General features: G+C 47.9%; 1 protein-coding gene across 1 annotated transcript; it reads left to right on the top strand.

The window, feature by feature from the left end:
- Positions 1 to 2,142: 2,142 nt before the first annotated feature.
- On the top strand, positions 2,143 to 27,097 carry EIF4EBP1 (eukaryotic translation initiation factor 4E binding protein 1; the record flags this gene model as incomplete). Its single annotated transcript, XM_080710710.1, has 3 exons — positions 2,143 to 2,287; positions 21,908 to 22,087; positions 27,066 to 27,097. The coding sequence occupies 3 exons, from the start codon at positions 2,143 to 2,145 to the stop codon at positions 27,095 to 27,097; spliced, it is 357 nt and encodes a 118-aa protein (XP_080566836.1).
- Positions 27,098 to 27,159: the final 62 nt, after the last annotated feature.

Below are 27,159 nucleotides of genomic sequence, written 5' to 3' on the forward strand. Positions count from 1 at the left end.
ATATAATAGGGTCCCACTGAGTTGCAGAGGGCCTAAGTAGCTGAGGCTGTCCTTGAACAGTGATCCTCTGTCTCAGCCTCCCAAATGCTGAGATTTACAAGCATGCACCACCACACCTGGCTCCTATTTTATCTTTTACTTGAAACAGGGTCTCACTAAGTTACTGAGAGCCTCACTAGGTTGTTGAGGCTGACCTCCAACCTGTGATCCTCTGGTCTCAGTCTTACAAGTACAAGGATTTCAGGCGTGACCCTCAAGGATCTTTATATCCACCCTGTTTGGTGGACAGATGATGAAATTGAGGCCCAGAAAGGCAAAGAGACTTACCCAGGACCCAGCAGCTATTTAGTGGCAGCACCAGAGCTAGAACCTGTGTTCCTTACCCCAGGCAGAGGCCCCAACCATATCTATCTTATAGCTGTCCAGGGCCCTAGCTTTCCCTGTGCAAGGACCTACCTGGTTTCATGTGGGGAGCCAAGAGGCCTGAGTCTAGTCAACCTCCAGTCCTATGACTCCTCTGTGGCCTCATACCCCCTCCTCAGTCCTCTACAATCCCAAATCTGCTTGTGGTGCTCTTTTCCTTAGAATCTTAGCTCCCGGGAATCAAGGCCTCAGGTCCAACCACACTTGCACTTCCCCTAGTGTCAGGCCCCGCCCTCTTTCCATAAACTTAAATGGTTATGGACCCCATTCATGTGCTACTGGGACCAACTCTCCCCTTCCCCGGTGCAACCACCAGAGTCCACCTCAGCTCTGAATTCAGCTCACAGCACCGGGCAGGTTGGTTCACTCTCCTCCACGCTCTTTTAAAGGCTGGGAACAGGCATTTTCCTGTTTTCTTCAAAGCCAACTCCCAATCTTTTTTTTTCTTTTTTTTGCGAGTCTGGGGATGAAACCCAGGGGCATTCGACCTCCGAGCTACACCCCCGGCCCTATTTTTTATTCTTTATTTTGAAACAGGGTCTCACTAAGTTATGGAGGGCCTCACTAAGTAGTTGAGGCCGTCCGCGAACCGCAACCCTCAGGTCTCAGCCTCCCTGAATGCTGGTATTACAAGTGTGCGCCACCACGCCTGCTTTCCCACTTTCTAAATTGGGGTGATGGCTGGTGCGTGCCTGTAATACTAGTACTTACGTTGATACAAGAGGATCTCAGGTTTTAGACCAGCCTCCGCAATTTAAGAAGGCACTCAGCAATTTAGTGAGACCCTGTCTCAAAATATATATATAAAGGGCCGGGCATGGTGGCGCATGCCTGTAATCCCAGCATTCGGGAGGCTGAGACTGGAGGATCGCGGTTTGCGGACAGCCTCAGCTACTTAGTAAGGCCCTCTGTAACTTAGTGAGGCCCTGTTTCAAAATAAAGAATAAAAAATAGGGCAGAGGGTGTAGCTCGGAGGTAGAATGCCCCTGGGTTCCATCCCCAGCCCCGCAAAAATAAATAAATATAAAGGGCCGGGCATGGTGGCGCATGCTTGTATTCCCAGTATTTGGGAGGATGAGACAGGAGGATCGCAGGTTCGTGGTCAGCCTCAGCTACTTAGTGAGGCCCCCTGCAATTTAGTAGTGAGGCCTGTTTCAAAACACAGCATAAAAAATAGGGGTAGGGGTGTAACTTGGAGGTTGAATGCCCAGGTTCCACTCCCAGTACCATCAATCAATCAATCGGTTGGGAGTATAGCCAGGAGGTAGAATGCCCTTGGGTTCAATCCCTAGAACCACTGGGGGGTGGGGGAGTCCCACTTTCTTATCCAAGGAACTAAGGCAGGAACAATGCGGCGGCCGTGTCCGGCTGGATACTCCAAATGTAAAAACCATGCCTTCCAGGGTGGCTGGGATTCCGGCACTGCGCAGAGACGCCACTGCGTCCCCAGCCACTGAGGGACTGGCCCGGGCAGGCTCAGCGCCCCGCCACCCCCGCCCGCCCCTGCCAGCAGAGCGAACAGGCACCCGGGACCCAGGGCCCGGCGTGGAGCGCCCGCACCCGCGCCGCCGACCTGGGGCTCGCTCCCGGAGCGGGCGGGGCGGCGCCGCCGACCCCACCTCCCAGGGGGCGTGGAGGCCCGGGCGGAAGGGGCGGTCTGCGCCGGCCGGAGGGCTGCGGGAGGGCTGCGGAGGCTGAGGGTGCGGGGCGCGGGAGACCATGTCCGGGGGCAGCAGCTGCAGCCAGACCCCGAGCCGGGCCATCCCCACCACGCGCCGGGTGGTCCTGGGCGACGGCGCGCAGCTGCCGCCCGGCGACTACAGCACCACCCCCGGCGGCACGCTCTTCAGCACCACCCCGGGAGGTAGGCGCGGGCTCGGGCGCCGCGTGCAGCGCGGGGCGGGAGTCGCCGAGCCGACGGGATGTCCACGCTTCAGGGCGCCGTGGCTGGGGAGGACGGACCGGGGCGTCGGGGGCCAGCGAGGGTCGCGAAGTTGGCCGCCCGCACCGCCTGCCCTCCTGGGTGGGGGTGGGGGTCCCGAGCCCCGCTGCAGACCGCCCGGCTGGTGTTCTGCCTGGAGAGACCGCGGACACCCCGAGCGCGCAGGCCCGCACGCTCCCGGGCCCGCCGCGGGCCGGGCCAGGTGCCCCTGTGGCTGCCGGGGCTTCCGCGGTGGATGTGGTGGGGACAGGGTGGCCCAGGGTCCTCGAGAGGGCCTGGCCGGGGGTTTACATGCGATGGGCGGCCTCTGTGGGGATACGTGCAGACCACTTTTTCCTTCCCCAAGCACGCCTGATTTCGGGCCGCACTAGACGCCCTTAGCGGGAGCCCCGGCCGCGCCCGGACACCTCGGGGACTCTCGGACACGCCTAAGGTCTTTACGCGCAGGGGCTCCCGGCGGAGGGCCCCGGCGCGGCGGCCGGGGCTGTGCGGGAGAACTCGCTCGGCCCTCCCAGGCTGGGAGGGAGGACCCTGTGACCTCCCTGGGAGCAGATGAGGAAGAGGAAGCTGAGCTGGCGGAGTGCGGGCCAGCCTCGGACTGCCTCGGGAGCGGGGCACTCGCTCCCCGCCCGCCGGGGAGCCCAGCGCACAGGGGCTGATGAAACCTACCCTCCGGTTTGCATTATGAAATCCTCGTGGCTCGCCACTCCCCTCCCCCTCTTCCCGCCGCCCCCACCCCTTTTGCCCTTCTCCCCTCCCCAACGCCCTCCTCCACGCCACTTTCCAAAGTACTCAAAACCACGGGAGATTTGGGCGCTGTGCGGAGCGGCACACGGGCGCGTGCCGGCGCGGGAGGAGCAGGCCACATGCTTATTTTCCCAGCAGCTGTCCCATTGGCACCGGGCACAGCCGGATGCCAGGGCCTTGGGACTCTTACGGGATCTTAGCTGTTGGTGTCCAGTTTTGCCTCTTACTCTACAGAACAGGGTACTGAGACCCAAAAACTTAAACACGTGTCTCATTGTGCAGAGTCGGAGCATTTTCCCAGATTGAACAAGAAATGGCAACCCGGTAAGGGAGGGGGCAGTGCTCTTTTTTTTATTAGAAGTGACACAGTGAAAGTTCCAAAGCGCCCATGCCACCTTGCCTGGAATTCTTGTGCCCCGGCTAGGCCTTTTGTAGCCCGTGCTGTGCTGTTCTCCTTCGCCTCCCTGGGATGTGTGCCAGGAACCTTTCCAGAGAGTTTTGGGAGTTTTTTTCAGTGCAAATTCCTGCCCCATCTGTGTGGGATGAGCTCTAAGGCAGTCTGGAGGCCCAGGTAGCCCTTTATGGCCCCCTTTGTTATTGGATACTGTTTATAGGGAACTCTGATCCACTTCTGACTTTGGACTGGGGGGTCAGGGCTTTTGGTAGACCACAGTAAATCCTCCTCTGTCCCAAGGTCGGGAAGAGGAGAAGGGGCTTCTGCATCATAGTATAATATTCCTTTCTGAGGCCAGCTGGAAGGAAGAAAGCCAGCAGGGCCAGAAGCCCAAGCCAGCTCTTTTTTCTTTTTTTAAATTTTGAGGCGGGGTCTCTTGCTGGATTGCCCAAGCTGGTCTCAAACTTGCAATCCAACTGCCACAGCGCTGAGATGGTAGTCACTGCGACTACCATCTCAGCGCCGGTCCGCCGTGTCTAGTCGGGTGGGCACTACTCAGCATCCTGGACCTGGAGATACCCAGCTTGGTTCCACCCAAGAAGAAAAGCCTGGCCAGCCTCCCTTTTGAGGCTGGAGTCTCTAAGTCCACTTTCCCACCTCTGGCCTAATGAGAAATGGCCACGCCCAGACAGCCTTTTGTTCCAGAACTGGGAACTGTTTCTTAGTCTTCGCAGTGCCTGGAGAATTGCCTGGGGGCTCCATTTGAATGCAGATTTTGATTCTGTAGTTCTGGGGTGCGCCTGAGCTCTGCACTTCTTAGTCCACGTTACACCCTGAGTACTCAGGAATTTCAGGAAAACTGTAAGACTTCTTTTGCCTTTTCTGATCTCTGGAGTGTGGCCACAAGTGATGACTGTAATGTAAACTTCTCTTGAGGTCTGGGGTAGGGACTGTCAGCTGCTCTGCAGAGCTGGCGCTGTAAGTCCCTCCAGCTGGAAAGGTCCTGAAGTGACTTAACCCTGGAGGCTGCAAAGCACAGTTACCTGAGCCTGCTCCATACCTCTGACTAGTGTCTTTCCATGATCTTTAGCCCTTTGCCAGCAGAGCCATTGCTCTAAGGTTAGTTATCCAGAGAATTTAAGAACTCTGCTGAATGAAATTGTTGTGGGTGAATATTTGAGACTTGGAGTCCTGAAAATCTCCAGTGATACCATGAACAGCAAAATTTTCTAATGGGACACAAGCTTTCTCCCCATCCTCTGTCAATCTCCACATTCCCAGACAGATGTTGGATATTTGACCTCAAAGTTCACAAGGGTTGCTTGAGTGGTAGTCATTCCTAAGACCTGCACTATGGGGAGTTAATTCAAGGTATGCAGGTAGAGCAGCAGGTGTTAATGGCACCTTATTTTGTTAGCCAAATAAAGGTCCATGCTCAGGAAACTTCTTTGCCTACAGGACCAGCAGTGCTGGGAAAAGGGGAGGTGGGCTGCTCACCGAGGCTAGAGCAAGACCTTGGTTACAAAGATGGAAGTCATTGTTAAGGACTTTTTTTGGGGGGGGGGCTTCACCTCTGAGCTCCACATTCCACACAGACCCCCATCTCCTCTCCTCCTCTTGCTCTATACTGGGAAATGAACTTGGGCATTCTACCTCCAAGCTATATCACTACCTATTTATGTATTTATTTTGTCGTGCTGAGGATGAAATCCAGGGGATTCTACCTCTGACCTACACCTCTAGCCCTGTTATTATTATTATTATTATTATTATTATTATTATTATTATTATTATTATTGAGGGTCTGGGGATTGTTACAGTTTGAACTGTTATGGTTTGGGAAACTTACTCCAGGGACCTTTGTTAGGCTCCTGGAAACTGTTCCCGTAAAACCGCAGGTTCTTGTCCTGAGCTAAGGATAAATATGCAATAGACTGGACTCTTGCTGAAGATTTAAAGGAGTTTATTAAAAAGATAGAAATACAGAAGACAGTTACAGCCCCATGACACTCATGAGTGGCATGGTGGGTGGTTCGAATAAATTCACTGAAGATTCCTGGACACAGAGTGCTCTTATAGCCAGTCTTCTAACCCAACCAGATCCACCCCCTCTAGGGCCAGCCCTTTTTTTTTTTTTTTTTTTTTTTGGTGGTACTGGGGTTCCTGGAACCCCTTCTACCTCCGGGCTACACTCCCAGACCTATTTTTACATTTTTATTTGGAAACAGGGTCTCCTAAGCCAGCGCACGCCGCTGGCTTCGAACCTGCGCGATCGAACCTGCGTGATCCTCCTGTCTCTGCTTCCTAAGCGTGGGAATTACAAGCCTGCGCCACCACGCCTGGCTCATAGGGCCAGCCCTTTTGATGTGAGGGATTTTTTCTTGCTGTTCTGTCCTGTTTATGGTACAGATCCCAAGCCTCTTGTTACACCCCAAAATGTGTATCTCTTGAAGGCTTAGGGCATCCTCCCATGATTATCAAAGTCTGGGATCTCCTGCAGGTTTATGGCACCCTTTGACTTCCTTGGGAAATCTTATCTTTACACTGAAAAAGGCTCTGAAACTATCTCTGTTGTCTTGCTAATCACCCTTGGTGCCTGGAATCCTGCAGCCCTTTTCTTGAAGCTCCTGGCTTCTTTTACTACCAACAATAGACTTTCAAAATTGGAAATATTTCCCAGTACTGGTACATTAATACTTTTTTTGGCAGGGGAGGGGGTGATACTGGGATGGAACCCAGGGGCCTTCTACCTCCGGGCTACACTCCCAGACCTATTTTATATTTTTTATTTGGAAACAAAGTCTCTTAAGCCAGCGGAGGCTGGCTTCAAACCTGCGCCATCCTCCTGTCTCAGCCTCCTAAGCACGGGGATTACAAGCTACCACGCCCAGTTTACATTAATGTATTTTGAAGCCTCTTCTTAATACTGGTACAGGGGTGGAACCCAGGGACATTCGACCTCCGAGCCACACCCCCTGCCTCATTTTTTATTCTTTATTTTGAAACCAGGTCTTACTGGGTTGCAGAGGGCCTAAGTAGCCGAGGCTGTCCGTGAACTGCAATCCTCAGGTCTCAGCCTCCCAAATGCTGGGATTACAAGTATGTGCCACCACACTCATATTTATATTATTTTTTGAAGGATTCTACCTAAAATTGTTGAGGCTGGCCTTGAACATGCAACCTTCCTGTCTCAGCCTTACAAATCCAGGTGTGCGTCCTGCACCCAGCTTGTCATGAGTTCTTGCATGTTCAGACAAACAAATGAGAACCTGTTACTTTCTTGTCTGACACCCATGAAAGTGTTCTTTAGATGTTATTAGTCATAACAAATGAATCACATGTGTTTGTTTTCGTTATTTGTTTCCTAGGTTAGACAGGAAGTTCTTTCAAAGCAGTCTTACTGGTCCTTGTATTCCCAGCATGTAGTGCCAGATCTGGTGCTCACAAGGTCAAGACTTGAGGCCCTGTAGCTCAGTGGTAGAGCTCTTGCCAGCATGCACCAGGCCCTCTGTTCCATCCCAGCCCGGCATGGAAAGTTGAAAAAGAGCCGGGCGTGGTGGCGCACGCTTGTAATCCCAGCATTCAGAAGGCTGAGACCTGGAGGATCCCAGTTCGCGGACAGCCTCAGCTACTTAGTGAGGCCCTCTGCAACTTAGTGAGACCCGGTTTCAAAATAAAGAATAAAAAATAGGGCAGGGTGTGTAGCTCAGAGGTCAAATGCCCCTGGGTTCCAGACCCAAAAAAAAAAAAAAAAAAGTTGAAAAAGGAGGAGGAGATGAGGAGTTGAAAAGAATCCTGAATGAAGGCCTTCTCCTCAGGATAATCTAGTTTCTTTACCATGAGGCCTGGGTGTGAGCTGACTAAATTATAATATTTAAGCCAGGCATAGTGGCGCACGCTTGTAATCCCAACATTTTGGAGGCTGAGCTAGGAGGATCGCAGTTTATGGCCACCCTCAGCTACTTAGTGAGGCCCTTGCAACTCAGTGAGACCCTGTTTCAAAATAAAGAATAAAAAATAGGACTGGAGCTGGGCGTGGTGGCATACGCTTGTAGCTTGTAATCCCAGCATTCAGGAGGCTGAGACCAGAGGATTACGGTTCACGGACAGCCTCGGCTACTAAGTGAGGCCCTTAGCAACTCAGTGAGATTCGGTTTCAAAATAAAGAATAAAAAAAAAGGGCAGGGGGTATAGCTTGGCAGTCGAATGCCCCTGGGCTCCATCCCCAGACCCACCAAAAAAAAAATAGGGCTGGGGGTGTCACTTGAAGGTAGAATGCCCCTGGGTTCCATCCTCAGTACTGCAAAAAATATAATATTTAAATTTTCCTTTCAGTTGCAGAGTATAGTTGCTCATCTCAGAAGAGTCCAAGGGCAGAAGCTAACTTTCTCTGAACTCTCCACTTATTTCAGTATTATAGAGAATAGTGTTATTTATATCATTTGTTGCTAGGGGTTGAACCCAGGGACTTTCTACCCCTCCAAGCTATACCCTCAGCCCTTTTTATTTATTTATTTTTTGAGGGGGGTACTGGAAATTGAATCCAGAGGCATTCTACCTCAGAGCTACACACTCCGCTCTTTTTTTTTTTAACAGAATCTCAGAGTCGCTGGGGGTCTTTCTAGTTGCTGAGGCTGGCCTCAAACCTGTCGTCCTCCTGTAAGATTACAGGTGTGTAACACCATGCTGAGCTTCCAACTCTTTCTTACACAAGTCAACGTTGGAGCCAGGGTCTCAAGACACTGGGATTGAAGTTCTTTACCAGTTTGAACCTAGCTTTCCTGACTAGGCAAGAGTAGGTAACTTACAGTACTTAAGAGGCCAAGACTCGTGGATTGCAGGTTTATGGCTGGGACAACTTAGGGAGGCCCAGTTTAAAAATAAAAAGGGCTGGTGGTATAAGTAGACAACTTATGCCCATGGACATTGGGGTGCTCAAGGGCATGGGCAAAAAGGGGTGCCCTGTAACCCATTGGAAATGTCCCTGAAAGCTCTTTGGGGAAAAAACACAGGAACTAAGTCCAGATCATCAGGGCTTCCCAGCTGCTCAGGGACCCTTGTCTGGGTGAAAATGGCTATATCAGTTCACTTTTATAATACTACCAAACTCAACAACCTAAACAATGACAGTTTGGTATTTCTGTCTCTTCTTTGGTCTGGTTGGACATTCTTTGCCTATCTGGATTGCCTTGTGCTGGAAGGCTCAAGATGGCCTTATCCATGTGTTGGGGGCGTTACTGGGGACAACCAGAAGCCTAGGAGGTCCATCTGTTCTCCTGGGCTCACACCATTAGCCTCCCAACACAGCAGCTTCAATGACCACTTACAGCCTAGGCTTGGAAGCTCCTTAGCATCACTCAAAAAGGATTCTGACTGACCAAAGCAAACAAGCATGGGAAGGGGGTACAGGACAGCCGAGACTGAAGGAAGGGGAAATAACTGCCTGTATCTGTTTATTCATTGATAGTGGTACTGGGAATGGAGCCCAGGGCTTTTCTGCCTCTGAGCTTCACCCCCAGCCCTTTTACTTAAGATCTTTTTTGACTCAGGGTCTTACTAAGTTGTTGGGGCTGCCTCAAAACTGTGGTCTTCCTGTCTCAGCCTTCCAAGTACTAGGATTATAAGCATGCGCCATCACATTGAGCGGAAATAACTGTTTTTGACTGAAACAAGCCATATGTACAAACAGACATGAGAGGAGTTATGGGTCTCATGTCTTTAGACAGTCTTCCATAAAGGCCAAAGTTTGGAGAACTGTTCTTTGAGGGAACTTGCTGGCATCCTGGTCAGTTGCCAGCAGAGCCAGCTAGAGCAGATTTGGGACTGGAATCACAGGCCAGTGACTCAGCTGTTGGTTTAGGAAGAGCTGCAGCTTTCTAGAAAACACCAAGCCATAGATCCTGTGTCTGGTCTTCAAGACCTTGTGAACACAGGAAGCCAGTCTGATGGCCGGTGTCAGGCCACTGGGCACTATTCCATGAGTTCCAGACCTCTTTTTCCTAAAACCCGCCTCCTCCAAGTGTTCTGGTGGCTAGGCTTTGGGAACTCTCCTCAGGGGCCCCCGGCTCCTCTGCCCCAACCAGTAGTACTTCCTTCTGAAAGTCTTTGGTTTTCTGGGTACTAGCAGTAGCAAAGGGCCGGAGTCAAGGGTTTGCACCCAGCAGTCCAAAAAGTGTGTGTGTGTGTGGGGGGGGGGTTGGAGTGTGGATAACAGAGGCCACAGTTCAGAGATGTGGTCCCATGGCATACAGCATGGAGGTTAAACCAGGCCTGCCTTAAAGAGAAGGTGTGTTGGGGCCAGAGTGCAGCTCAGTGCATGCTTAGCATGTAGAAGGCTCAGGGTTCTCTGCCCAGCAACAAAAATAATAGAAAATAACCTTTTTCCACCTTTTAATTGTTTATCTCATCTGGGCATCGTGGCACATGCTTGTAATTCCAGTACTTGGGAGGCTGAGACAGGAGGATTGCATGTTCAAGGACAGTTCAGCAAAGAGTAAGAATCTTATTAACCTAGCAAGACCCTGTTTCAAAATAAAAATAAAATAGGGCGGGGGTGTAGCTTGGAGGTAGAATGCCTCTGGGTTCAGTCCCCAGTGCCACAAAAAATAATATTAATAAAATAGGGCTTGGGGTATAGTCAGAGGCGGGATACCCCTCTGATACCAAGTGTCACAAAACCAAATTGTTTATCCCAAGTATTTTGTCACAGTGACCCAGAACTTTTTTTTTTTTTTTTTTTTTTTCCGGTACTGGGGATGGAACCTTAGGAGCATTCTATCTCTGAGCTACACACCTAGCCCTATGTTTTATTCTCTGTTTTGAAACGGGCTTACTAAGTAGCTGTGAGGCTCTCCACGAACCACAATCCTCCTGTCTGAGCCTTTGAAATGCTGGGATTACAAGTGTGTGCCACCATGCCCAGCTCCCAGACTTTTTCTGTGTGTGTGTGTGTGTGTGTGTGTGTGTGTGTGTGTGTGTGTGTGTGCTTTTTTGTGTGTGGTTCTAGGGATTGATATCAGTGGTGTTCTACCCCCAAGCAAGACCCCCGGCCCTTTTAATTTTTTGTTTTGAACAGGTCTCACCAGGCTGCTGAGAATCTTGGTACATTGCCAAGGCTGTCCTCATACCTGTGACCCTCCCATCTCAGCCTCTTAACTGCTGGGATTACAGGCCTGCACCACCATGCCCAGTTTACAGTCTCTTTTTTTTTTTTTTTTTTTTTTTTTTTTTGTTGTTGTTGTTGTTGTTGTACTGGAAACAGAACCCAAGGGCATTCTACCTCCAAGCTACAACCCAGCCCTATTTTATTTTGTTTTAGTCTCATTAGGTTGGTGAGAGTCTCACTACTTGCTGAGGCTGTCCTTTTTTTTTTTTTTTTTTTTTTTTTAAATTTATTTTTTATTGGTGCAATGTATTCATACATCAGAGTGGTATAAATAAGATACTTTTGTAGACATACATGCACACATCGCCCAGTTAGCCCCTACCCGATCCCCACCCCATTCCCTCCCCATCCCTCCTTCCCACGCTTGGCTTAGTGGTTGACATCTAGTATTATAGCAATTTATACAATATTAACATTGATAATCTCACATAACAGTTTCATTTGTCTGGTACCAAACTTTTGATGACTTAAAGATAACATTTTAATATTTCTTTTTGCTTTCTTTCTTACCAGAGAATATTTTTTTTTCTTTTTTTTTTTAGGTGAAACTATCATACATTTATTTATTTATTTTTCAGAAAAAAAATCTATCCTGATATGGAATATGGGCTCTAGATACCCAAAACAGTCTCAAAGAAGAACAAAGCTAGAAGATGTATATTTTCTGATTTCAAACCATATAAAGCTACAATAATTGAAACAGTGTAGTACTGTTCTAAAGGCAGATATATAAACCATTGGAGCTAAATAAAAGCCTAGAGATAAATTCTTCCATACATTGTCAAGTTATTTTTGACAAGGTTTCCATGAACTTTTGGTGGAGGAAATACTAGTCTTTTAACTAAATATTGTTGAAAAATAATAATAAATGAAAAATAATAAAATTGGACCCTTACCTAACACATATACAAATATTAACTCAAAATAGATAAAGGACCTAAATATAAATCTTAATACTATCAGCTTTTAGAAGAAAATCTGGGTCATAAAACCTCACAACATTGAAATTGGAAGTGATTTCTTGGATATGATTTCAATGGCACAGGCAACAAAAGGGTAAATAAACTCCCTTAAAAAATAAAAAAATATTGTATATCCAAAGACAATGTAAACAGAGTTAAAAGTTACTGATGCTCTTCCAAGAGTTCCTCCTATGACCCATTTCTCCCTAACTCTCACATATTAGGGAAAGCATCTGATTTCTTATTTTTTGTGCCTGACTAATCTCACTTAGCATAATGTCCTCCAGCTCCATGCTGAGGCTGTCCTTGAACCTGCTATCTTCCCTCACAGCACCGCCAAGCCCAGCTAAGAGCCTTATTTTAACCTAATCCCTTTAATGGCCTTATCTCTAAATGTAATCATGCTCTGAGATCTATATTGGGGGTTGGCTTCAGCACCTGAGTTGTGGTGGTTGGGGGACTGGGGGTAGAAGCCAGGGGCTTTTCTACCTCTGGGCTATACTCCCAGACCTATTTTATACTTTATTTGGAAACAGGGTCTCACTAAGTTGCTGAGAGCCTCACTAAGCAGTTGAGGCTGGCTTCGAACCCGTGGGATCCTCCTGTCTCAGCCTCCCTAGCGCTGGGATTACAAGCGTGCGCCACCACGCCCGGCTGCACCTGAGTTTTAGAGGGAGTGCAACAGTCTATAACAGGGCTGCTCCCCATTCCTTCTGGGACAGCTGTTGCTGTTTGTAATGGGATATCTTAGGAGGTCTCTTAGTAATGATTTTCAGGGGTGCTTTAGCCCTACTTTACACAGAATACATTTTGAAGTGTTTTGGGGAGAAAAGTGAGGGAAGGGAAAGAGCGTGGCTAGTTGTTAGGATTATAATTTTTCAGGTTTTGCTTTTTTCTTTTTCAGCACTGGGAAGGCTTTTTGCCTCCCAAGGTATACCCCCAGCCTTTTTGTTTGGTTTTTGTTTCAAAATAGTCTCCCTCTGTTGTTGAGAGTCTTACTACTTTGCTGAAGCTGTCCTTGAAGTTGCAGTCTTCTTGTCTCAGCCTCCCAAATACTGGACTGTTCTACCATTCCTGGCTTATCGTGTGTGTGTGTGTGTGTGTGTGTGTGTGTGTGTGTGTGTGTGTGTCTGGGGATGGAACCCAGGGGCATTTTAATCTCCAAGCTACACCCCCTGCCCTATTTTGTATTTATTTTGAAACAGTGTCTCATTGAGTTGCAAAGGGCCTCACTAAGTAGTTGAGGCTGTCTGTGAACCGTGATCCTCCTGTTTCAGCCTCCTGCATGCTGGGATTACAAGTGTCCGCACCATGCCCAGCTTCCCTATTTAATTTGAAACAAGGTCTACCTAAATTATTGCATGCTGCTGGCCTCCAATCTGGGATCCTCTTATCTCAGCCTTCAAACTGCTGGGAGTATAGGTGTGTGCCACCATGCCCGACTTAATTTTCAAATAAATGGGCCTGTTTTGTGACATGTGGAGGCCCTAAGAGAAAGACTCACCCAAAGTTCCCCTTGCCACTTGAGCACCTCCATTTGGTTTCCTTGAACTTCCCAAGACTCCTGGCCCCCGAGACAGGCTGGGACCTCTGCTTTCTTGCAGAGGTCATGGGACTAAAGGTGGAGGGCAGCCCAGGGCTGATCATGCTCTGCTTCTCTCACCAGGATTTTGTCCCTGGCAACTTTGCTCTGTTTGCTAAAGAGACTGTCTAGCAAGAAAAGCCAGCTGCCCAGAGGGAGGCTGTGACAGGAGCATCACAGGTTTGAGGCCAACTGCAGGAATTTAGCAGGGCTGTGTTTCAAAATAAAAAAGACTGGGGGTGTAGCCCAGAGAAAGGAAGAATGCCCCTGGGTTCAATCCCAGTACTAAAAAATAAAAGAGAGACTGCCCAACAAGAAAAGTCACCTACCCACAAGCATCCTGCCCCTTACATGAGGTAGGGAGAGAGGGGAAAGAGACAAAGCCCAGGTAGACCCTAGCGTGTCTGTGCCTCCATGTGGTGCAGAGGAGCCGGGCGTGGTGGCACACGCTTGTAATACTAGCATTTGGGAGGCTGAGACTGGAGGGTAGCGGTTCGTGGCCAGCCTCAGCTACTTAGTGAGACCCTTCGCAACTTAGACCCTGTTTCAAAATAAAGAATGCTAAACCGGCCGTGGTGGTGTACGCTTGTAATCCCAGCATTCGGGAGGCTGAGACCTGGAGGATCACGGTTCACGGACAGCCTCAGTTACTTAGTGAGGCCCTCAGCAACTCAGTGAGACCTGGTTTCAAAATAAAAGAATAAAAATTAGGGCAGGGGCGTGTAGCTCGGAGGTCAAATGCCCCTGGGTTCCATCCCCAGACCTGCAAAAAAAAAAAAAGAAAAAGAATGCCGGGCGTGGTGGCGCAGGATTGTAATCCTCGTGCTTGGGAGGGAGACAGGAGGATCACACAGGTTTGAAGCCAGCCCCTCTGGTTTAAGAGACCCTGTTTCCAAATAAAAAAGTATTAAAATAGGTCTGGGAGAGTAGCCCGGAGGTAGGAGGGTTTCTAGGAACCCCAGTACCACCAAGATAGGAAGGAAGGAAGGAAGGAAGGAAGGAAGGAAGGAAGGAAGGAAGGAGAAAGAAAAGAAGGGAAAGAAAAGTAGGGCAGGGGGGGTGTAGTTTAGAGGTAGAATGCCCCTGGGTTCCATCCCCAGACCCGCCCAAAAAATAATAAAGTCATCTGAAACTGGGTGTAGTGGTGCACGCTTGTAATCTCAGCATTCGGGAGGGTGAGGCAGGAGGATCACGGTTCGTGAACAGCCTCAGCTACTTAGTGAGGCCCTTTGCAACTCAGTGAGACCCTGTTTCAAAATAAAGAATAAAAAATAGGGCTGGGGATGTAGCTCAGAGGTAGAATGCTCCTGGGTTCCATCCCCAGTACCGACCCCCCCAAAAAAAAAGAAAAAAAAAACAGAATCTGAGCCAGGTCTGATATTGCACGTTTGTAATCCCAGTACTTTGGAGGCTGGGACAGGAGGATCGCAGGTTTGAGGGCAGCCTCAGCAAGTAGTAAGGCTCTCATTAACCTCAAGAGAACCTGTTTCAAAATAAAAACAAGGCAGGCATGGTGGTGCACACTTGTAATCCCAGCATTTTGGAGGCTGAGAAAGGATGATTGAGGTTCATGTTCACAGACAGTCTCAGCTACTTAAGCCCTTTGCAACTCTGTGACACAATTTCAAAATAAAGAATAAAAGAAATAGGGCTGGGGGTGGAAGTCAGAGGTAGAATGCCCCTGGATTTCATTCACAGTACCGCGCGCGCGCACACACACACACCCCTCCCCCTTGTGAAATGCTCTTCCTATCCCTGGAACGAGAACAGCAGTTCTAGGAATTCTGTCCTAACTCTGGATAATTTCTCCTTCAAAGAAAAGCGTACTTCAGCCAGGAGAAGGTGAGCTAGGAGCTGGGCACAGTTTATAGAAGTCAGCTCCAACAGTAGAGTGGGTGTGCCAGAGGACTAGGCCAGAACTTAAAGGCAGGCATCTCCCTTGTGGAACCTCTCTGGGCACACTGAGAAGTCTAGGGAGAGGCCTCGATACCCCTTTAATATTCCCAGTGGAGAGCATTGGCTGAGGGTACTTTGCTTTTGGGGAGGGGATGAACCAAAGGGAATTCTACTACCTAGCTACGGCCCTACCTTTTGTAGTTGCACTGGGAATTGAACCCAGGGGCTTTTTACCTTTGAACTACACCTCCAGACATAGAGGGTTCCTGGAAACCCTTCTACCTCCGGGCTACACTCCCAGTCCTACTTTTTATATATATACTTTTATTTGGAAACAGGGTCTGTTAAGCCAGTGTAGCTGGCTTCAAACCTGCGCCATCCTCCTGTCTCCGCCTCACAAGCGCGGGGATTACAAGCGTGCGCCACCACTCCTGGCTTTTTTATTCTTTATTTTGAAACAGGTCTCACTAAGTTGCGGAGGGCCTCACTAAGTAGCTGCGACTGTCTGCAAACTTGCAATCCTCTTGTCTCAGCCTCTCAAATGCTGAGATTACAGGCATGTCCCACCACACTTGGTTTCTTTTGTTTTTGGTTCTAGGGATTAAATCCAGGGGCATTCTACCTCCAAGCTATACCCCAGCCCTAATTTTTATTCTTTATTTTGAAACAAGGTCTCACTAAGTTGCAGAGGGCCTCACTAAGTACCTGAGGCTGGATCCTCCTATCTCAGCCTCCATAATGCTGATATTACAAGCATGTGCTGCCACACTTGGCTCGTCTCCAAGTTTTGAGGAACTTGGGCCCCTCCTGAATCAGCCTGCCTGGTTTCTTTGTTTAATAGCTGTGCTAGGGATTAGACCTAAGACCCTACCTTAATTTTTTTTGTGTGTGTGTATGTATGTATGGTACTGGGGATTGAACTCAGAGGCATTCTACCTTTGAGCTACACCTCCAGCTTTATTTTTTATTTTTTATTTTTATTTTTGGTGGTACTGGGGTGGAACCCAGAGGCTTTCTACCTCCAGGCTATACTTCCAGACCTATTTTTTTAAATATATTTTATTTGGAAACAGGGTCTCACTAAGTTGCTGAGAGCCTAAGTAGCTGAGGCTGGCTTCGAACCAGTGTGATCCTCCTGTCTCAGCCTCCCAAGTGCTGGGATTACAAGCGTGCGCCACCACGCCCGGCTTTTTATTCTTTATTTTGAAACAGTCTCACTAAATTGTGGAGGGGCTTAAGTGCCTGAGACTGGCTGCAAACCTGCAATCCTCCTGTCTCAGCCTCCCAGATACTGGGATTTCAAACGTGTGCCACCACACTCGTTTTTTCATACCATTTCAGTGCCATGTGTTCACTATAGAATCTGGTTATCCCCAAAGTTTGATTATCCCCGAACTGTCTTGGGTTGCAAGTATTCCTTTTTTGGGGTGGTGGTGGTACTAGGGATTGATCCCAGAGGCATTCTACTTCTGAGCCATACCCCTAGCCCTTTTTTAATCTTTATTTTGAAACAGGGTCTCACTAAGTTGCCGAGGTTTGGCACGAACCTGCAGTCCTATCTCAGCCTTCCAAGTACTGGGATTATAAGCATGCACCACCATGTCCAGCTGAGGTGTGAGTATTCTTGAGGCAGACAGGAAAAAGTTCTAGTAGTTTTGTCCCAAGCTGGGCATGGTGGCGCATGCTTGTAATTTGGGGGACAGGGTCTGGAGGATCTGGGTTCATGGACAGCTACAGCCATTTAGTGAGGCCTTTGCAACTCAGTGAGACCCTGTTTCAAAAGAAAGAATAAGCTGTGCATGGTGGCACACCCTTGTAATCCCAGCATTTGGGAAGCTGAGATGGGAGGATCGCGGTTTGTAGACAGCTTCAGCTACTTAGTGAGGTCCTTTGCAACTCAGACCCCTGTTTGTTTGTATTTATTTATTTATTTATTTATTTATTTATTTATTTTGCAGGTTTGGGGGTGGAAACCAGGGGCATTCGACCTCCGAGCTACACTCCCTGCCCTATTTTTTCATTCTTTGTTTTGAAACCGGGTCTCACTGAGTTGCAGAGGGCCTCACTAGGTAGCTGAGGCTGTCCGCGAACCACAGGGTGTAACTTGGAGGTAGAATGCCCCTGGGTTCAATTCCCCAGTATCACACACACAAAAAATGTAGTTTTGTCCCTGGGTTATGGAACAAAAGTTTTCATACCTGAACACCACTATGGTAGTTAAAGTGTTGGCTCAGAATCATAGCCTAGACTAGGTGTTAGAGCATCATTCATAATAGCCACGGTATGGAATAAGCCTTAATTAACTGTCAGTGGATGGATAGAAAAAATGTTTGTGGGGATTGTAGAGAGAATATTACTAAGCCTTCCAAAGGAGGAAGCCACCTAGTGAAACAATGCTTCAAAATAAAAAGGCCTGGGGTATCGCTCAGAGTTAGAGTGCCTCTGAGTTCAGTCTCTAGTAACATGTGAGCACGCTTAGGCACACACACACAGAAATAGCCAGGTGTGGATGCACACTTGTAATCAGTACTTGGAAGGCTGAGATAGGAGGATGGCGTGGGTTCGAAGCCAGCCTCAGCTACTTAGTGAGGCTTTCAGCAACTTAGTGAGACTTTTTCCAAATAAAATATAAAATAGATCTGGGAGTATAGCCAGAGGTAGAAAGCCCCTGGGTTCCATCCCCAACACCACACACACACACACACACACAAAAAAAAAAAGACAAATTACAAATACTGTATTAAGAGATAGAAGTTAGAAGGGTAATTGCTGAGATATAGATAGAGGAAATGAGGAATAAGGAGTTACTAGTTAATAAATACAGAGTTTAGAGTTGGGTATGGTGGCACACACCTGTAACCTCAGGATTTGGGAGGCTGAGGCAGGAGGATCTCAGGTTCGAAGCCAGCTTGGCTGAGGCTCTCAGCAACTTAGACCCTGTTTCTAAATAAAAGCTAAAATAGGGGTATGGGTATAGCCTAGAGGTAGAATGCTCCCAGGTTCAATCTCCAGGATCACATAAACATACTAAAAAAGAGTTTCAGTTTTGTATGATAAAGTTCTAGAGATGGATGGTGGTGGAGTTGCAGAACAGTGTGACTGTGTACTTAACACTATTGAACTGCAGACTTAGTAGTTAAGATAATACATTTTATTAACTTAACCACAGTTTTTAAAATAACCACTTGAGGAGGGGGCTGGGAGCATTGCTTAGTAGTATCGTGCTGATTTACCATGTGCAAGGCCCTAAGTTCAGTTCCCAGTGATGCAAAAAACAAAAACCGCACTCCCCCTAAGAAGCTGAGCCATGTGATCACGAGAGGACTGTCAGCTTCAGCACCATTGCCTCCCAAGCGAGGGAACTGGAAGACCAGCGACTACTTAGCGGACCAGAGTCAGACCGGCAGCTTGGCTGGCTGGTGCCCATTTCCCTTTGGGCGACCCTGCCTTTGTGAGCCATCAAGTGCCACTCATCATCCCTGTAGGGGGCCAGATTCAGGGTGATGGATAAGAAGGGGCACTCCCGGAGTTTTGCATCGTGGCTCCAAAAAGGGATCTGTCATAGTTCATCTGCAGTTTTTTTTAGAATACTTTGGTTTTTTGTGGTGCTAGGAATGTAACTACACCAGATCCAAGGTGTTCATCTTTTTTTTTTTTTTTTTTTTTTTTTTTGTGGTACTGGGGGTGGAATCCAGGGGCTTTCTACCTCCAGGCTATACTCCTAGACCTATTTTATATTTTATTTGGAAACAAGGTCTCACTAAGTTACGGAGAGCCTCACTAAGTAGCTGAGGCTGCCTTCGAACCTGTGCTATCTCCTGTCTCAGCCTCCCAAGAGCAGGAATTACAAGCGTGCACCACCACGCCCGGCAATATCCTACTTTTTTTTTTTGGGGGGGTCTGGGGATGGAACCCAGGGGCATTCTACTTCTGAGCTATAACTCTGCCTACCTACCCACCCCTTTTTTTAATTTTGTTTTGTTTTTTCTGTACTGGAGATGGAGACTAAGGGCAGTCTACCTCCAAACTACACCCTCAGCCCTATTTTTTTTTTTAATTCTTTATTTTGAAACAGGGTCTCACTGAGTTGCAAAAGGGCCTCACTAAGTAGCTGCGGCTGTCCTCCTCGAACCGTGATGGTCCTGTCTCAGCCTCCCTAATTCTGGGATTACAAGCATGTGCCACCACACCCAGCTCATGTCTGGTCTTTTTTTTTTTTTTTTTTTTTTTTTTTTTTTTTAATGGCACGGGGGTTCCTGGAAACCCTTCTACCTTCGGGCTACACTCCCAGACCCATTTTATATTTTTTTATTTGGAAATAGGGTCTCTTAAACCAGCACGGCTGGCTTCAAACCTGCGTGATCCTCCTGTCTCTGCCTCCCAAGCCTGGGGATTACAAGCGTGCGCCGCCACGCCCGGTGATGTCTGGTCTTTTTAAATTTTGTTTTGAGACATTGGCTTACTTAGTTGCTTAGGCTAGCCTCAAACTTGAGTTCCTCCTGTCTCAGTCTCCTGAGTAGCTAGATTACAAGTGTACTACCATTCCTGGCTTTACTATATCCTATTATGTGTTATATAATATCGTATAATATATAACAAACATATAAATGATGCACCAGAGTGTATGGAAATGAGATTTGATACCACTGCTATATATGGGAAGCCAGATTCACTTGCTATAAATAGAAGGTGACTATTAAAAGAGACACAGTGACAGTTTTGAAATTCCATTGCTTGCTGCAGCTCTGGGCCCAAGCAGAGGGAGCGGTCAGCACGCACTCTGGAGACGGCTGGCTGTCCCACGCCACTGCTGTCTAGGCTCGTCCGGCTGTGCACAGTGCTCTCCTTCACTGCTACCTGACACGCCACTGGGGCCCCTCGCTTTGGGGAACATTCCTTTACACGTGTCATTTGGGCACCTGCATATGGGAGGGGTCCTGGGTCTGGTGTAAGGACAGGGAATAATTTTTCTTGGCACTAGGGATTAAACCCAGGGCCCTTCTACCTCTGAGCCTCATCCCTGACCCTATTTACTTATTCACTGGTACTGGAGGTTGAACTCAGAGGCATTCTACCTCCACGCTATACCCCCAGCCTTTTTTTTTTTTTTTTTTTAATTAGTCTCGCTAGGTTGCTGAGCCTAGTCTTGAACCTGTGATCCTCTTGTCTTAGCCTCCCAAGAATGGGTATTACAGGCTGGCACCAAAGTGTCTAATGACAGTAAATACTTCAGTGAGACAGGTCCTCACCATATAGATTAAGTCTCCCTTGTGAAAGGAGAATGGAAAGAAAATGCATAAAATGCAGGCTGTACAAACTCTCAAGTGACATGGCAGAGACACGATGGGGACTTCAGTGGGGGACAGGCTCAGCACGAGAGACTCTGTGGGGCCCACAGGCCTGTGCATCATTCTTCTGCCTTTCCACAAGCCCCAGGCAGGAAAAGTTCTCATTTTTCACTAGTTTGGATGAATCACACCAAGTTTTCTGTTTGCTCATTTGGGGTTACAAATACCTATTTTAGGGGTCCCACGGGATAGGATCTAATAATGATTAGAAATGTGCCTTATAGCTGAGCCTAGTGGCACACACTTGTAATCCCAGTATTTGGGATTCTGAGACAAGGACGATCGCAGGTTTGAGACCAGCCTTAGCAACTTAATGAGACCCTGTTTCAAAATAAAAAATAAAAAGCCAGGTGTGGTGGCGCACGCTTGTAATCCCAGCATTTGGGAGGCTGAGACAGGAGGATCATGGTTCGAGGACAGCCTCAGCTACTTAGTGAGGCCCTTTGCAACTCAGTGAGACCCTGTTTCAAAATAAAAAAAATAGCTTGGAGGTAGAATGCCCTGGGTTCCACCCCCAGTACCTCAAAAAATAAAATAAAAATAAATAAAATTAAAAAATAGAAAGTCAGGTGTGGTGGCGCACGCTTGTAATCCCAGCATTCGGGAGGCTGAGACTGGAGGATCACAGTTCACGGACAGCCTCAGCTACTTAGTGAGGCCCTCTGCAACTCAGTGAGAGCTGGTTTCAAAATAAAGAATAAAAAATAGGGGGGGGGTGTGGCTCGGAGGCCGAATGCCCCTGGGTTCCAATCCCCAGACCCGCAAAAAATAAATAAATAAATAAATAAATAAAAATAAAAAATTAGAGCCAGGGTATGGTAGTACATGCTTGTAATCCTAGTACTTGGGAAGCTGAGACAGGAGAATCACAGGTTCAAAGCTAGCCTCAGCTACTTATTTGTGAAGCCCTCTGCAACTTAGTGAGACCCCGTTTCAAAATAAGAGAATAAAATAGGGCTGGAGGTGTAGCTTGGAGGTAGAATGCCCCTAGGTTCAATCCCCAGTACCACAAAGAAAAAGAAATTAAAAAAAAAAAAAAATAGGGCTGGGGGTATAGTTTGGAGGCAGGGTATCCCTGAGTTCAATCCTTAACACCAAAAAAAGAAAAGACATACACATTCCCCACTGTGGCAAGACGGCATGGGGAGCTAACCATGAGCACTGGTGTGGGAGCAAGGGGGCTTTAGGCACCCAGAACACAAGGTGCACCAGCTCTGAAGAGACAGCAGCACTGGAGGCCAGCAGGCACTTCTGGGGGAGCCCCAACTAAAGGGGTGTCGGAGTATGGAGGCAGCAGTCGGGGCTGTGACTGGGCCCCTGAGGAAGCCTCCGTCCCCATCTGAAGGTAGACCTACTGCCTCTGCTGTGGCCACGGCCCTGGCCTGGCAACGGAGAAGTCAGCAGGCAGGGATTCAAGCGTGTTGACCAATTTTCCTGTGCCCTTCCAGGGACCAGGATCATTTATGATCGGAAATTTCTGATGGAGTGTCGGAACTCACCTGTGGCCAAAACACCCCCGAGGGACCTGCCCACCATCCCCGGGGTCACCAGCCCTGCTAGTGCTGAGCCCACCACGGAAGCCAGCCAGAGCCACCCGTGCAATGGTCCAGAAGATAAGCGAGCGGGTGGTGAGTGACCCAGCTGGGCCAGGCTGTCCCTTGGGAAGGGGAATGCCCTATCCTCGGGGGCACAGTTCCAAGAAGGGGGAATAATGGTGACTCTTCCACCATGTGGAACAGCTCAGACTGCAGGGGGCCACAGTGGGTTGGGGGATAGAACTTTGCAGCAGGACCAGCTTTTCTATGAGAGGGACCCAAGAAACACAGGCAAAGTGAGTTGGCACCATCTGATAATATCATTAGTGTCCAAAAGTGCAGTAGTGCCGAGAGTAATGGTGCACACAGAGATAGGAGGATTGCAGGTTCAAGGCCAACATCAGCAACTTGGTAAGACTGCTTCAGAAAAAATAAAATAGGATTGGGGGTATAGCCCAGAGGTAGTAGGCTCCTGGGTTCCACTCCCAGCACCAATAAATAAATAAATCTTTTTTTGTTTTTTTTGGTTTTTTTTTTTTTGGTGGTACTAGGGGTGGAACCCAGAGGCTTTCTACCTCCAGGCTATACTCCCAGACCTTTTTTATATTTTATTTGGAAACAGGGCTCACTAAGTTCCTAAGAGCCTCACTAAGTAGCTGAGGCTGGCTTCGAACCCGTGCGATCCTCCTGTCTCCGCCTCCCAGGCGCGGGGATTACAAGCGTGCGCCACCATGCCCGGCAATAAATAAATCTTAAAAGGGCTGAGATTATAACTTGGAAGTAGAACACCCCTGGGTTCAACTCCCAGTGCCAAAAAAATGCCAAATAAAAACCCCAGTATTGGGAGGATCACAGGTTTGTGGCCAGCCTTAGCTACTTAGTTAAGAGACCCTATTTCAAAATAAAGAATAAAAAAAAATAGAACTGGGTATAAATGTCCCTGGATTCAATTCCTAGTAGTGCAAAAAATAAAGGCAGTGGCTTCATAAGCATGCCCCCAGTGTAATTCTTCCCAAAGCATCACTGCATGTATGTGTGCTTGGAATATACCCATGATGTCCGAGGTGCAGGGGACAACTTAATCAAAGACACAGCATGCTTGCCCTCTAGGAAAATAAAAGACTTGGCATCTGGATGCCTCCTGTGTTTGTTCTTTCAAGGATCCTTTATGATGACAGATAGAAACAGTGTGGCCTGTTGTTCCTGCAGCTTTGACATTTGGAAGTGAGTGCTTCCTGCAGTCCCCACCTCCCAGGTGATCAAGAGCAGCCAGGCTGGAGCGCTGTGTGTGAATGTGCTCTTTGTAGGTCACAGAGCACCAGTGCTTGCAGCCTCAGGAGGATTCAGCACAGGCACTTCTAGACAACCCTAGATTGGAACCTGCCAACCTTCCACTTGGCAAGCAGCACACCAGGCCAACAGGAAGCAGCTGGGGCCTTGGGCTGGGCTTGTTCTGCTGACAGCAGCAGAATCCCTCTCCCCTAGGCCTGCAGGATATGATTCATAATTACCTTGGGAACTTCTGCAGCCTGAGACAGTCAACAGTTGCCTTGTCTTTTAGACTCTGGCGACAAGGGAGGGGGCTGTTGGAAGAGGGTGGGTTTCAATGCATGCAGACAGTGATGTGACAGATGCTGCCAGGCAGTGTGGTCACCTGCCATTTGTTTACTGACAGTTGGTTCATTGGCCATTGAAGAGCTTTGTGCCCCAAACTCAAGGCCACATTGCGGAATGGAGCTTATCAACACCTGCAGCTGTTGACTTCCCAGGACCTGGAGGCTGGCACTCACCCCTGTTCACATGCCCAGTTTCTAGAGCTGCTCTGGCTCATAACAAATGCAGTGCTGGTCTGGTGGCACCCCAATTAGTCAGCAGTTCCACCTAGTTGTTAGGATGGGGTACAGAGCAGGACTCAGTTTTCATTTTAACTGGATATAAGAAACCAAGACTCCTGCCCTGGGACCCACATATTTGTTTAAATGTAATCAGAAGGTATGCTATATAGACCCTTGGAGCAGTCCATTTGAAGAAAAATCAGCCACTGCAGGAATTACCTGGAGTATTAGTGGAAAGAGATGATGAGCGTAGGGAGTTGCCAAGCTACCCAGGAAAACAGCTTTCCTGTATGGTTGTGAGCAGTTGGATGTGAACCTGGTAGTTTTGGGCACCATATTCTAAATCAAAAACTGGGACAGGAAGTTGGATGTGGTGGCGTGCACTTGTAATCCCAGAACTTTGGAGGCTGAAACAGAAGGATCCTGGTTCGCAGACAGCCTCAGCTACGTAGGCCCTTTGCAACTCAGTGAGACCCTGTTTCCAAATAAAGAATAATAAAAACTAGGGATGGGGTGTAGCTCGGAGGTAGAATACCTCTGGGTTCAATCCCCTTTACTGCAAAAAAAAAAAAAAAGAACAGAAACCTGGGACAGGTACAAAAACTATGGGTTGTTTGTTTTCTTTTTTTGTGTGGTACTGGGGATTGAACCCAGGGACATTCTACCTCTGAGCTACACCCCAAGCCCTATTTTATTTATGAAATGGTCTCACTAAGTTGCAGAGGGCCTTAGTAGCTAAAGCTAGCTGTGACCTGTGATCCTCCTGTTTTAGCCTCCCAAGCACTAGGATTACAAGCACCCACCACCATACCTGGTTATCAATTTTTTTTTTCATGTGTACTGGTACTAGGAATTGGATACAGGGGCATTCTACCTCTAAGCTACACCCCCAGCTCTTTTTATTTCTTTTTATTTTTGCTTTTGAAACAGGGTCTTGCTAGGTTGCTGAGGATTTCAAGATTGCTGAGGCTACTAGCCTTGAGCCCCGTGAGGCTCCCATCTCAGCCTCCCCAAGTCCTGGAATTATATGTGTACTGTACACCACTGCACCCAGCAAAGTTTTATGTTTAAAGGACTTTTTTTCCCCCCTTGGGTACTGGGGATGGAACCCAGGGGCATTCTAACTCTAAATTATACCCCCAGCTCTATTTTTTATTCTTTATTTTGAAATAGGGTCTTGCTAAGTTGTGGAGGGCCTCACCAAGTAGCTGAGGCTGCCCGGGAACCTGCGATTCTCCTGTCTAAGCCTACCAAGTACTGGGATTACAAGTGTGTACCACCACACCCAGCTAGGAGACTTTTTAAATTGTTACTGGGGTTGAAACCCAGGAGCATTCTACCTGTGAGCTATACCCCCAGCCCTATTTTTTATTCTTTATTTTGAAATAGGGTCTCACTGAATTGCAAAGAGCCTCACTGAGTAACAGGCTGTCTGTGATCCCAGATCCTCCTGTCTCAGCCTCCCAAATGCTGGGATTACAAGTGTGTTCCACCATGCCTGCTCTTAGGAGACATATTTTTTATGAAGTTGCTTTTATATAGCCTCAAATAAACATTAACCCTTTTTATTATTGTTATTTTGTGTGTGGCACTGGGGATTGAACTTGGGATCATTCTACCTCTGAGCTACATCCCCCATGACTATTTTCATTTTGAAAAAGGGTCTCATAAAGTTGCTGAGGGCCTCACTAAGATGCTGAGGCTGACCTCAAACCTGTGATCCACCTGGCTGGGTCTCCCAAGTATTGGGATTACCAAGTGTGTGCCACTATCCCTGAATGTATTAACTTTTATTTATTGTTTTCAAACAGTGTTTTACTAGGTTTCTGAGAGTCTCACTTAGTTGCTGAGGCTGGTTTTAAACTTGTGATCCTCCTGTCTGTCTTCCATTAGCCATTATTAAAAATAAAATTTACAAGCCAGGCGTGGTGGTGCACACTTGTAATCCCAGTACTTAGGAGGCCGAGACAGGAAGATCGTGCAGGTTTGAAGCCAGCCTCAGCTACTTAGTGAGGCTCTCAGCAACTTAGTGAGACCTTGTTTCCAAATAAAATATACAAAATAGGTCTTGGAGTATAGCCCGGAGTAGAAAGCTCCATAGGATACCCCAATAAATAAATATATAGAACAAAACTTACATCCAGGCTTGGTGCATTCCTGTAATCTCAGTACTTGGGAGGCTAAGACAGGAGGATTGCAGGCTCAAGACCAGCCTGAGGAACTTAGAGAGACCCTGTTTCAAAATAAAAATAACTAGGTTAGGGATGTAGCTCAGAGGAAGAACACCCATGGGTTCAATCCCCAGTACCACTAACTTAAATAAGCCCAGCATTGTGGCACATAGCTATAATCTCAGCACGTTCAAGGAGAGCCTCAACACCAACAGTGAGACCCTGCTTCAAAACAAAAATAAAAGCCGGGCGTGGTGGCGCACGCTTGTAATCCCCACACTTGGGAGGCTGAGACAGGAGGATCGCACAGGTTCAAAGCCAGCCTCAGCTACTTAGTAAGGCCCTTTGCAACTCAGCAAGACCCTGTTTCAAAATAAAGAATAAAAAATGGGGCAGGGGGTATATAACTCAAAGGTAGAATGCCCCTGAGTTCCATCCCCAGTACCACAAGAAAAAAAGGGCTGGGGTATAGCTCAGAGTAGGATGCCCCTGGATTTAATCTCCAGTACCATAGTCAATTAATAACAGTACTGGGTATATTCAATCCCCAGCACCATAAATAAATGAATAAACAAATTAAAAATAGCATTGCTGGGGTTATAGCTTGGAGGTACAATGCACCTGGGTTCAATCCACAGTACCACTTATCAACAATCTAAATAAGCTAGGCATGTGGTGCACATTTGTAATCCCAGTACTTGGGAGGCTGAGACAGGAGGATCGCACAGTTTCGAAGCCAGCCTCAGCTACTTAGGCTCTCAGCAAAATAGGTCTGGGAGTGTAGCCCAGAAGTAGACACACACACACACACACACACAAACTCTCTCTCTCTCTCTCTCTAAATAAGCAAACAAATAATTATAAAAATTCAGAACTATCACCTCCCCTAGAAAGAAAACTAGTATCTGCTCTTGATTTGGGGATTGGGAAAGAAAACAGCTAGACAGGAGCTTCAGGCTTGTGCTCCGAGGATTTCCTAGCCTGATCCCGCCTTCTCTTTAGCCTCCAGGACATTAGCACTCGCATTTGCTCTTTGCTTACTGTCTCTGTCCCTTCTCTCCATAGGTGAAGAGTCACAGTTTGAGATGGATATTTAAGGAGCCAGCCATCGATGGAGCGATGCTTCTGGGCCCCACAGGCCCTTCTCGAGAGAAGAGCC

This window comes from Muscardinus avellanarius (assembly GCF_963383645.1).
Source record: "Muscardinus avellanarius genome assembly, chromosome: 14".
In the NCBI taxonomy this organism is placed as follows: domain Eukaryota; kingdom Metazoa; phylum Chordata; class Mammalia; order Rodentia; family Gliridae; genus Muscardinus; species Muscardinus avellanarius.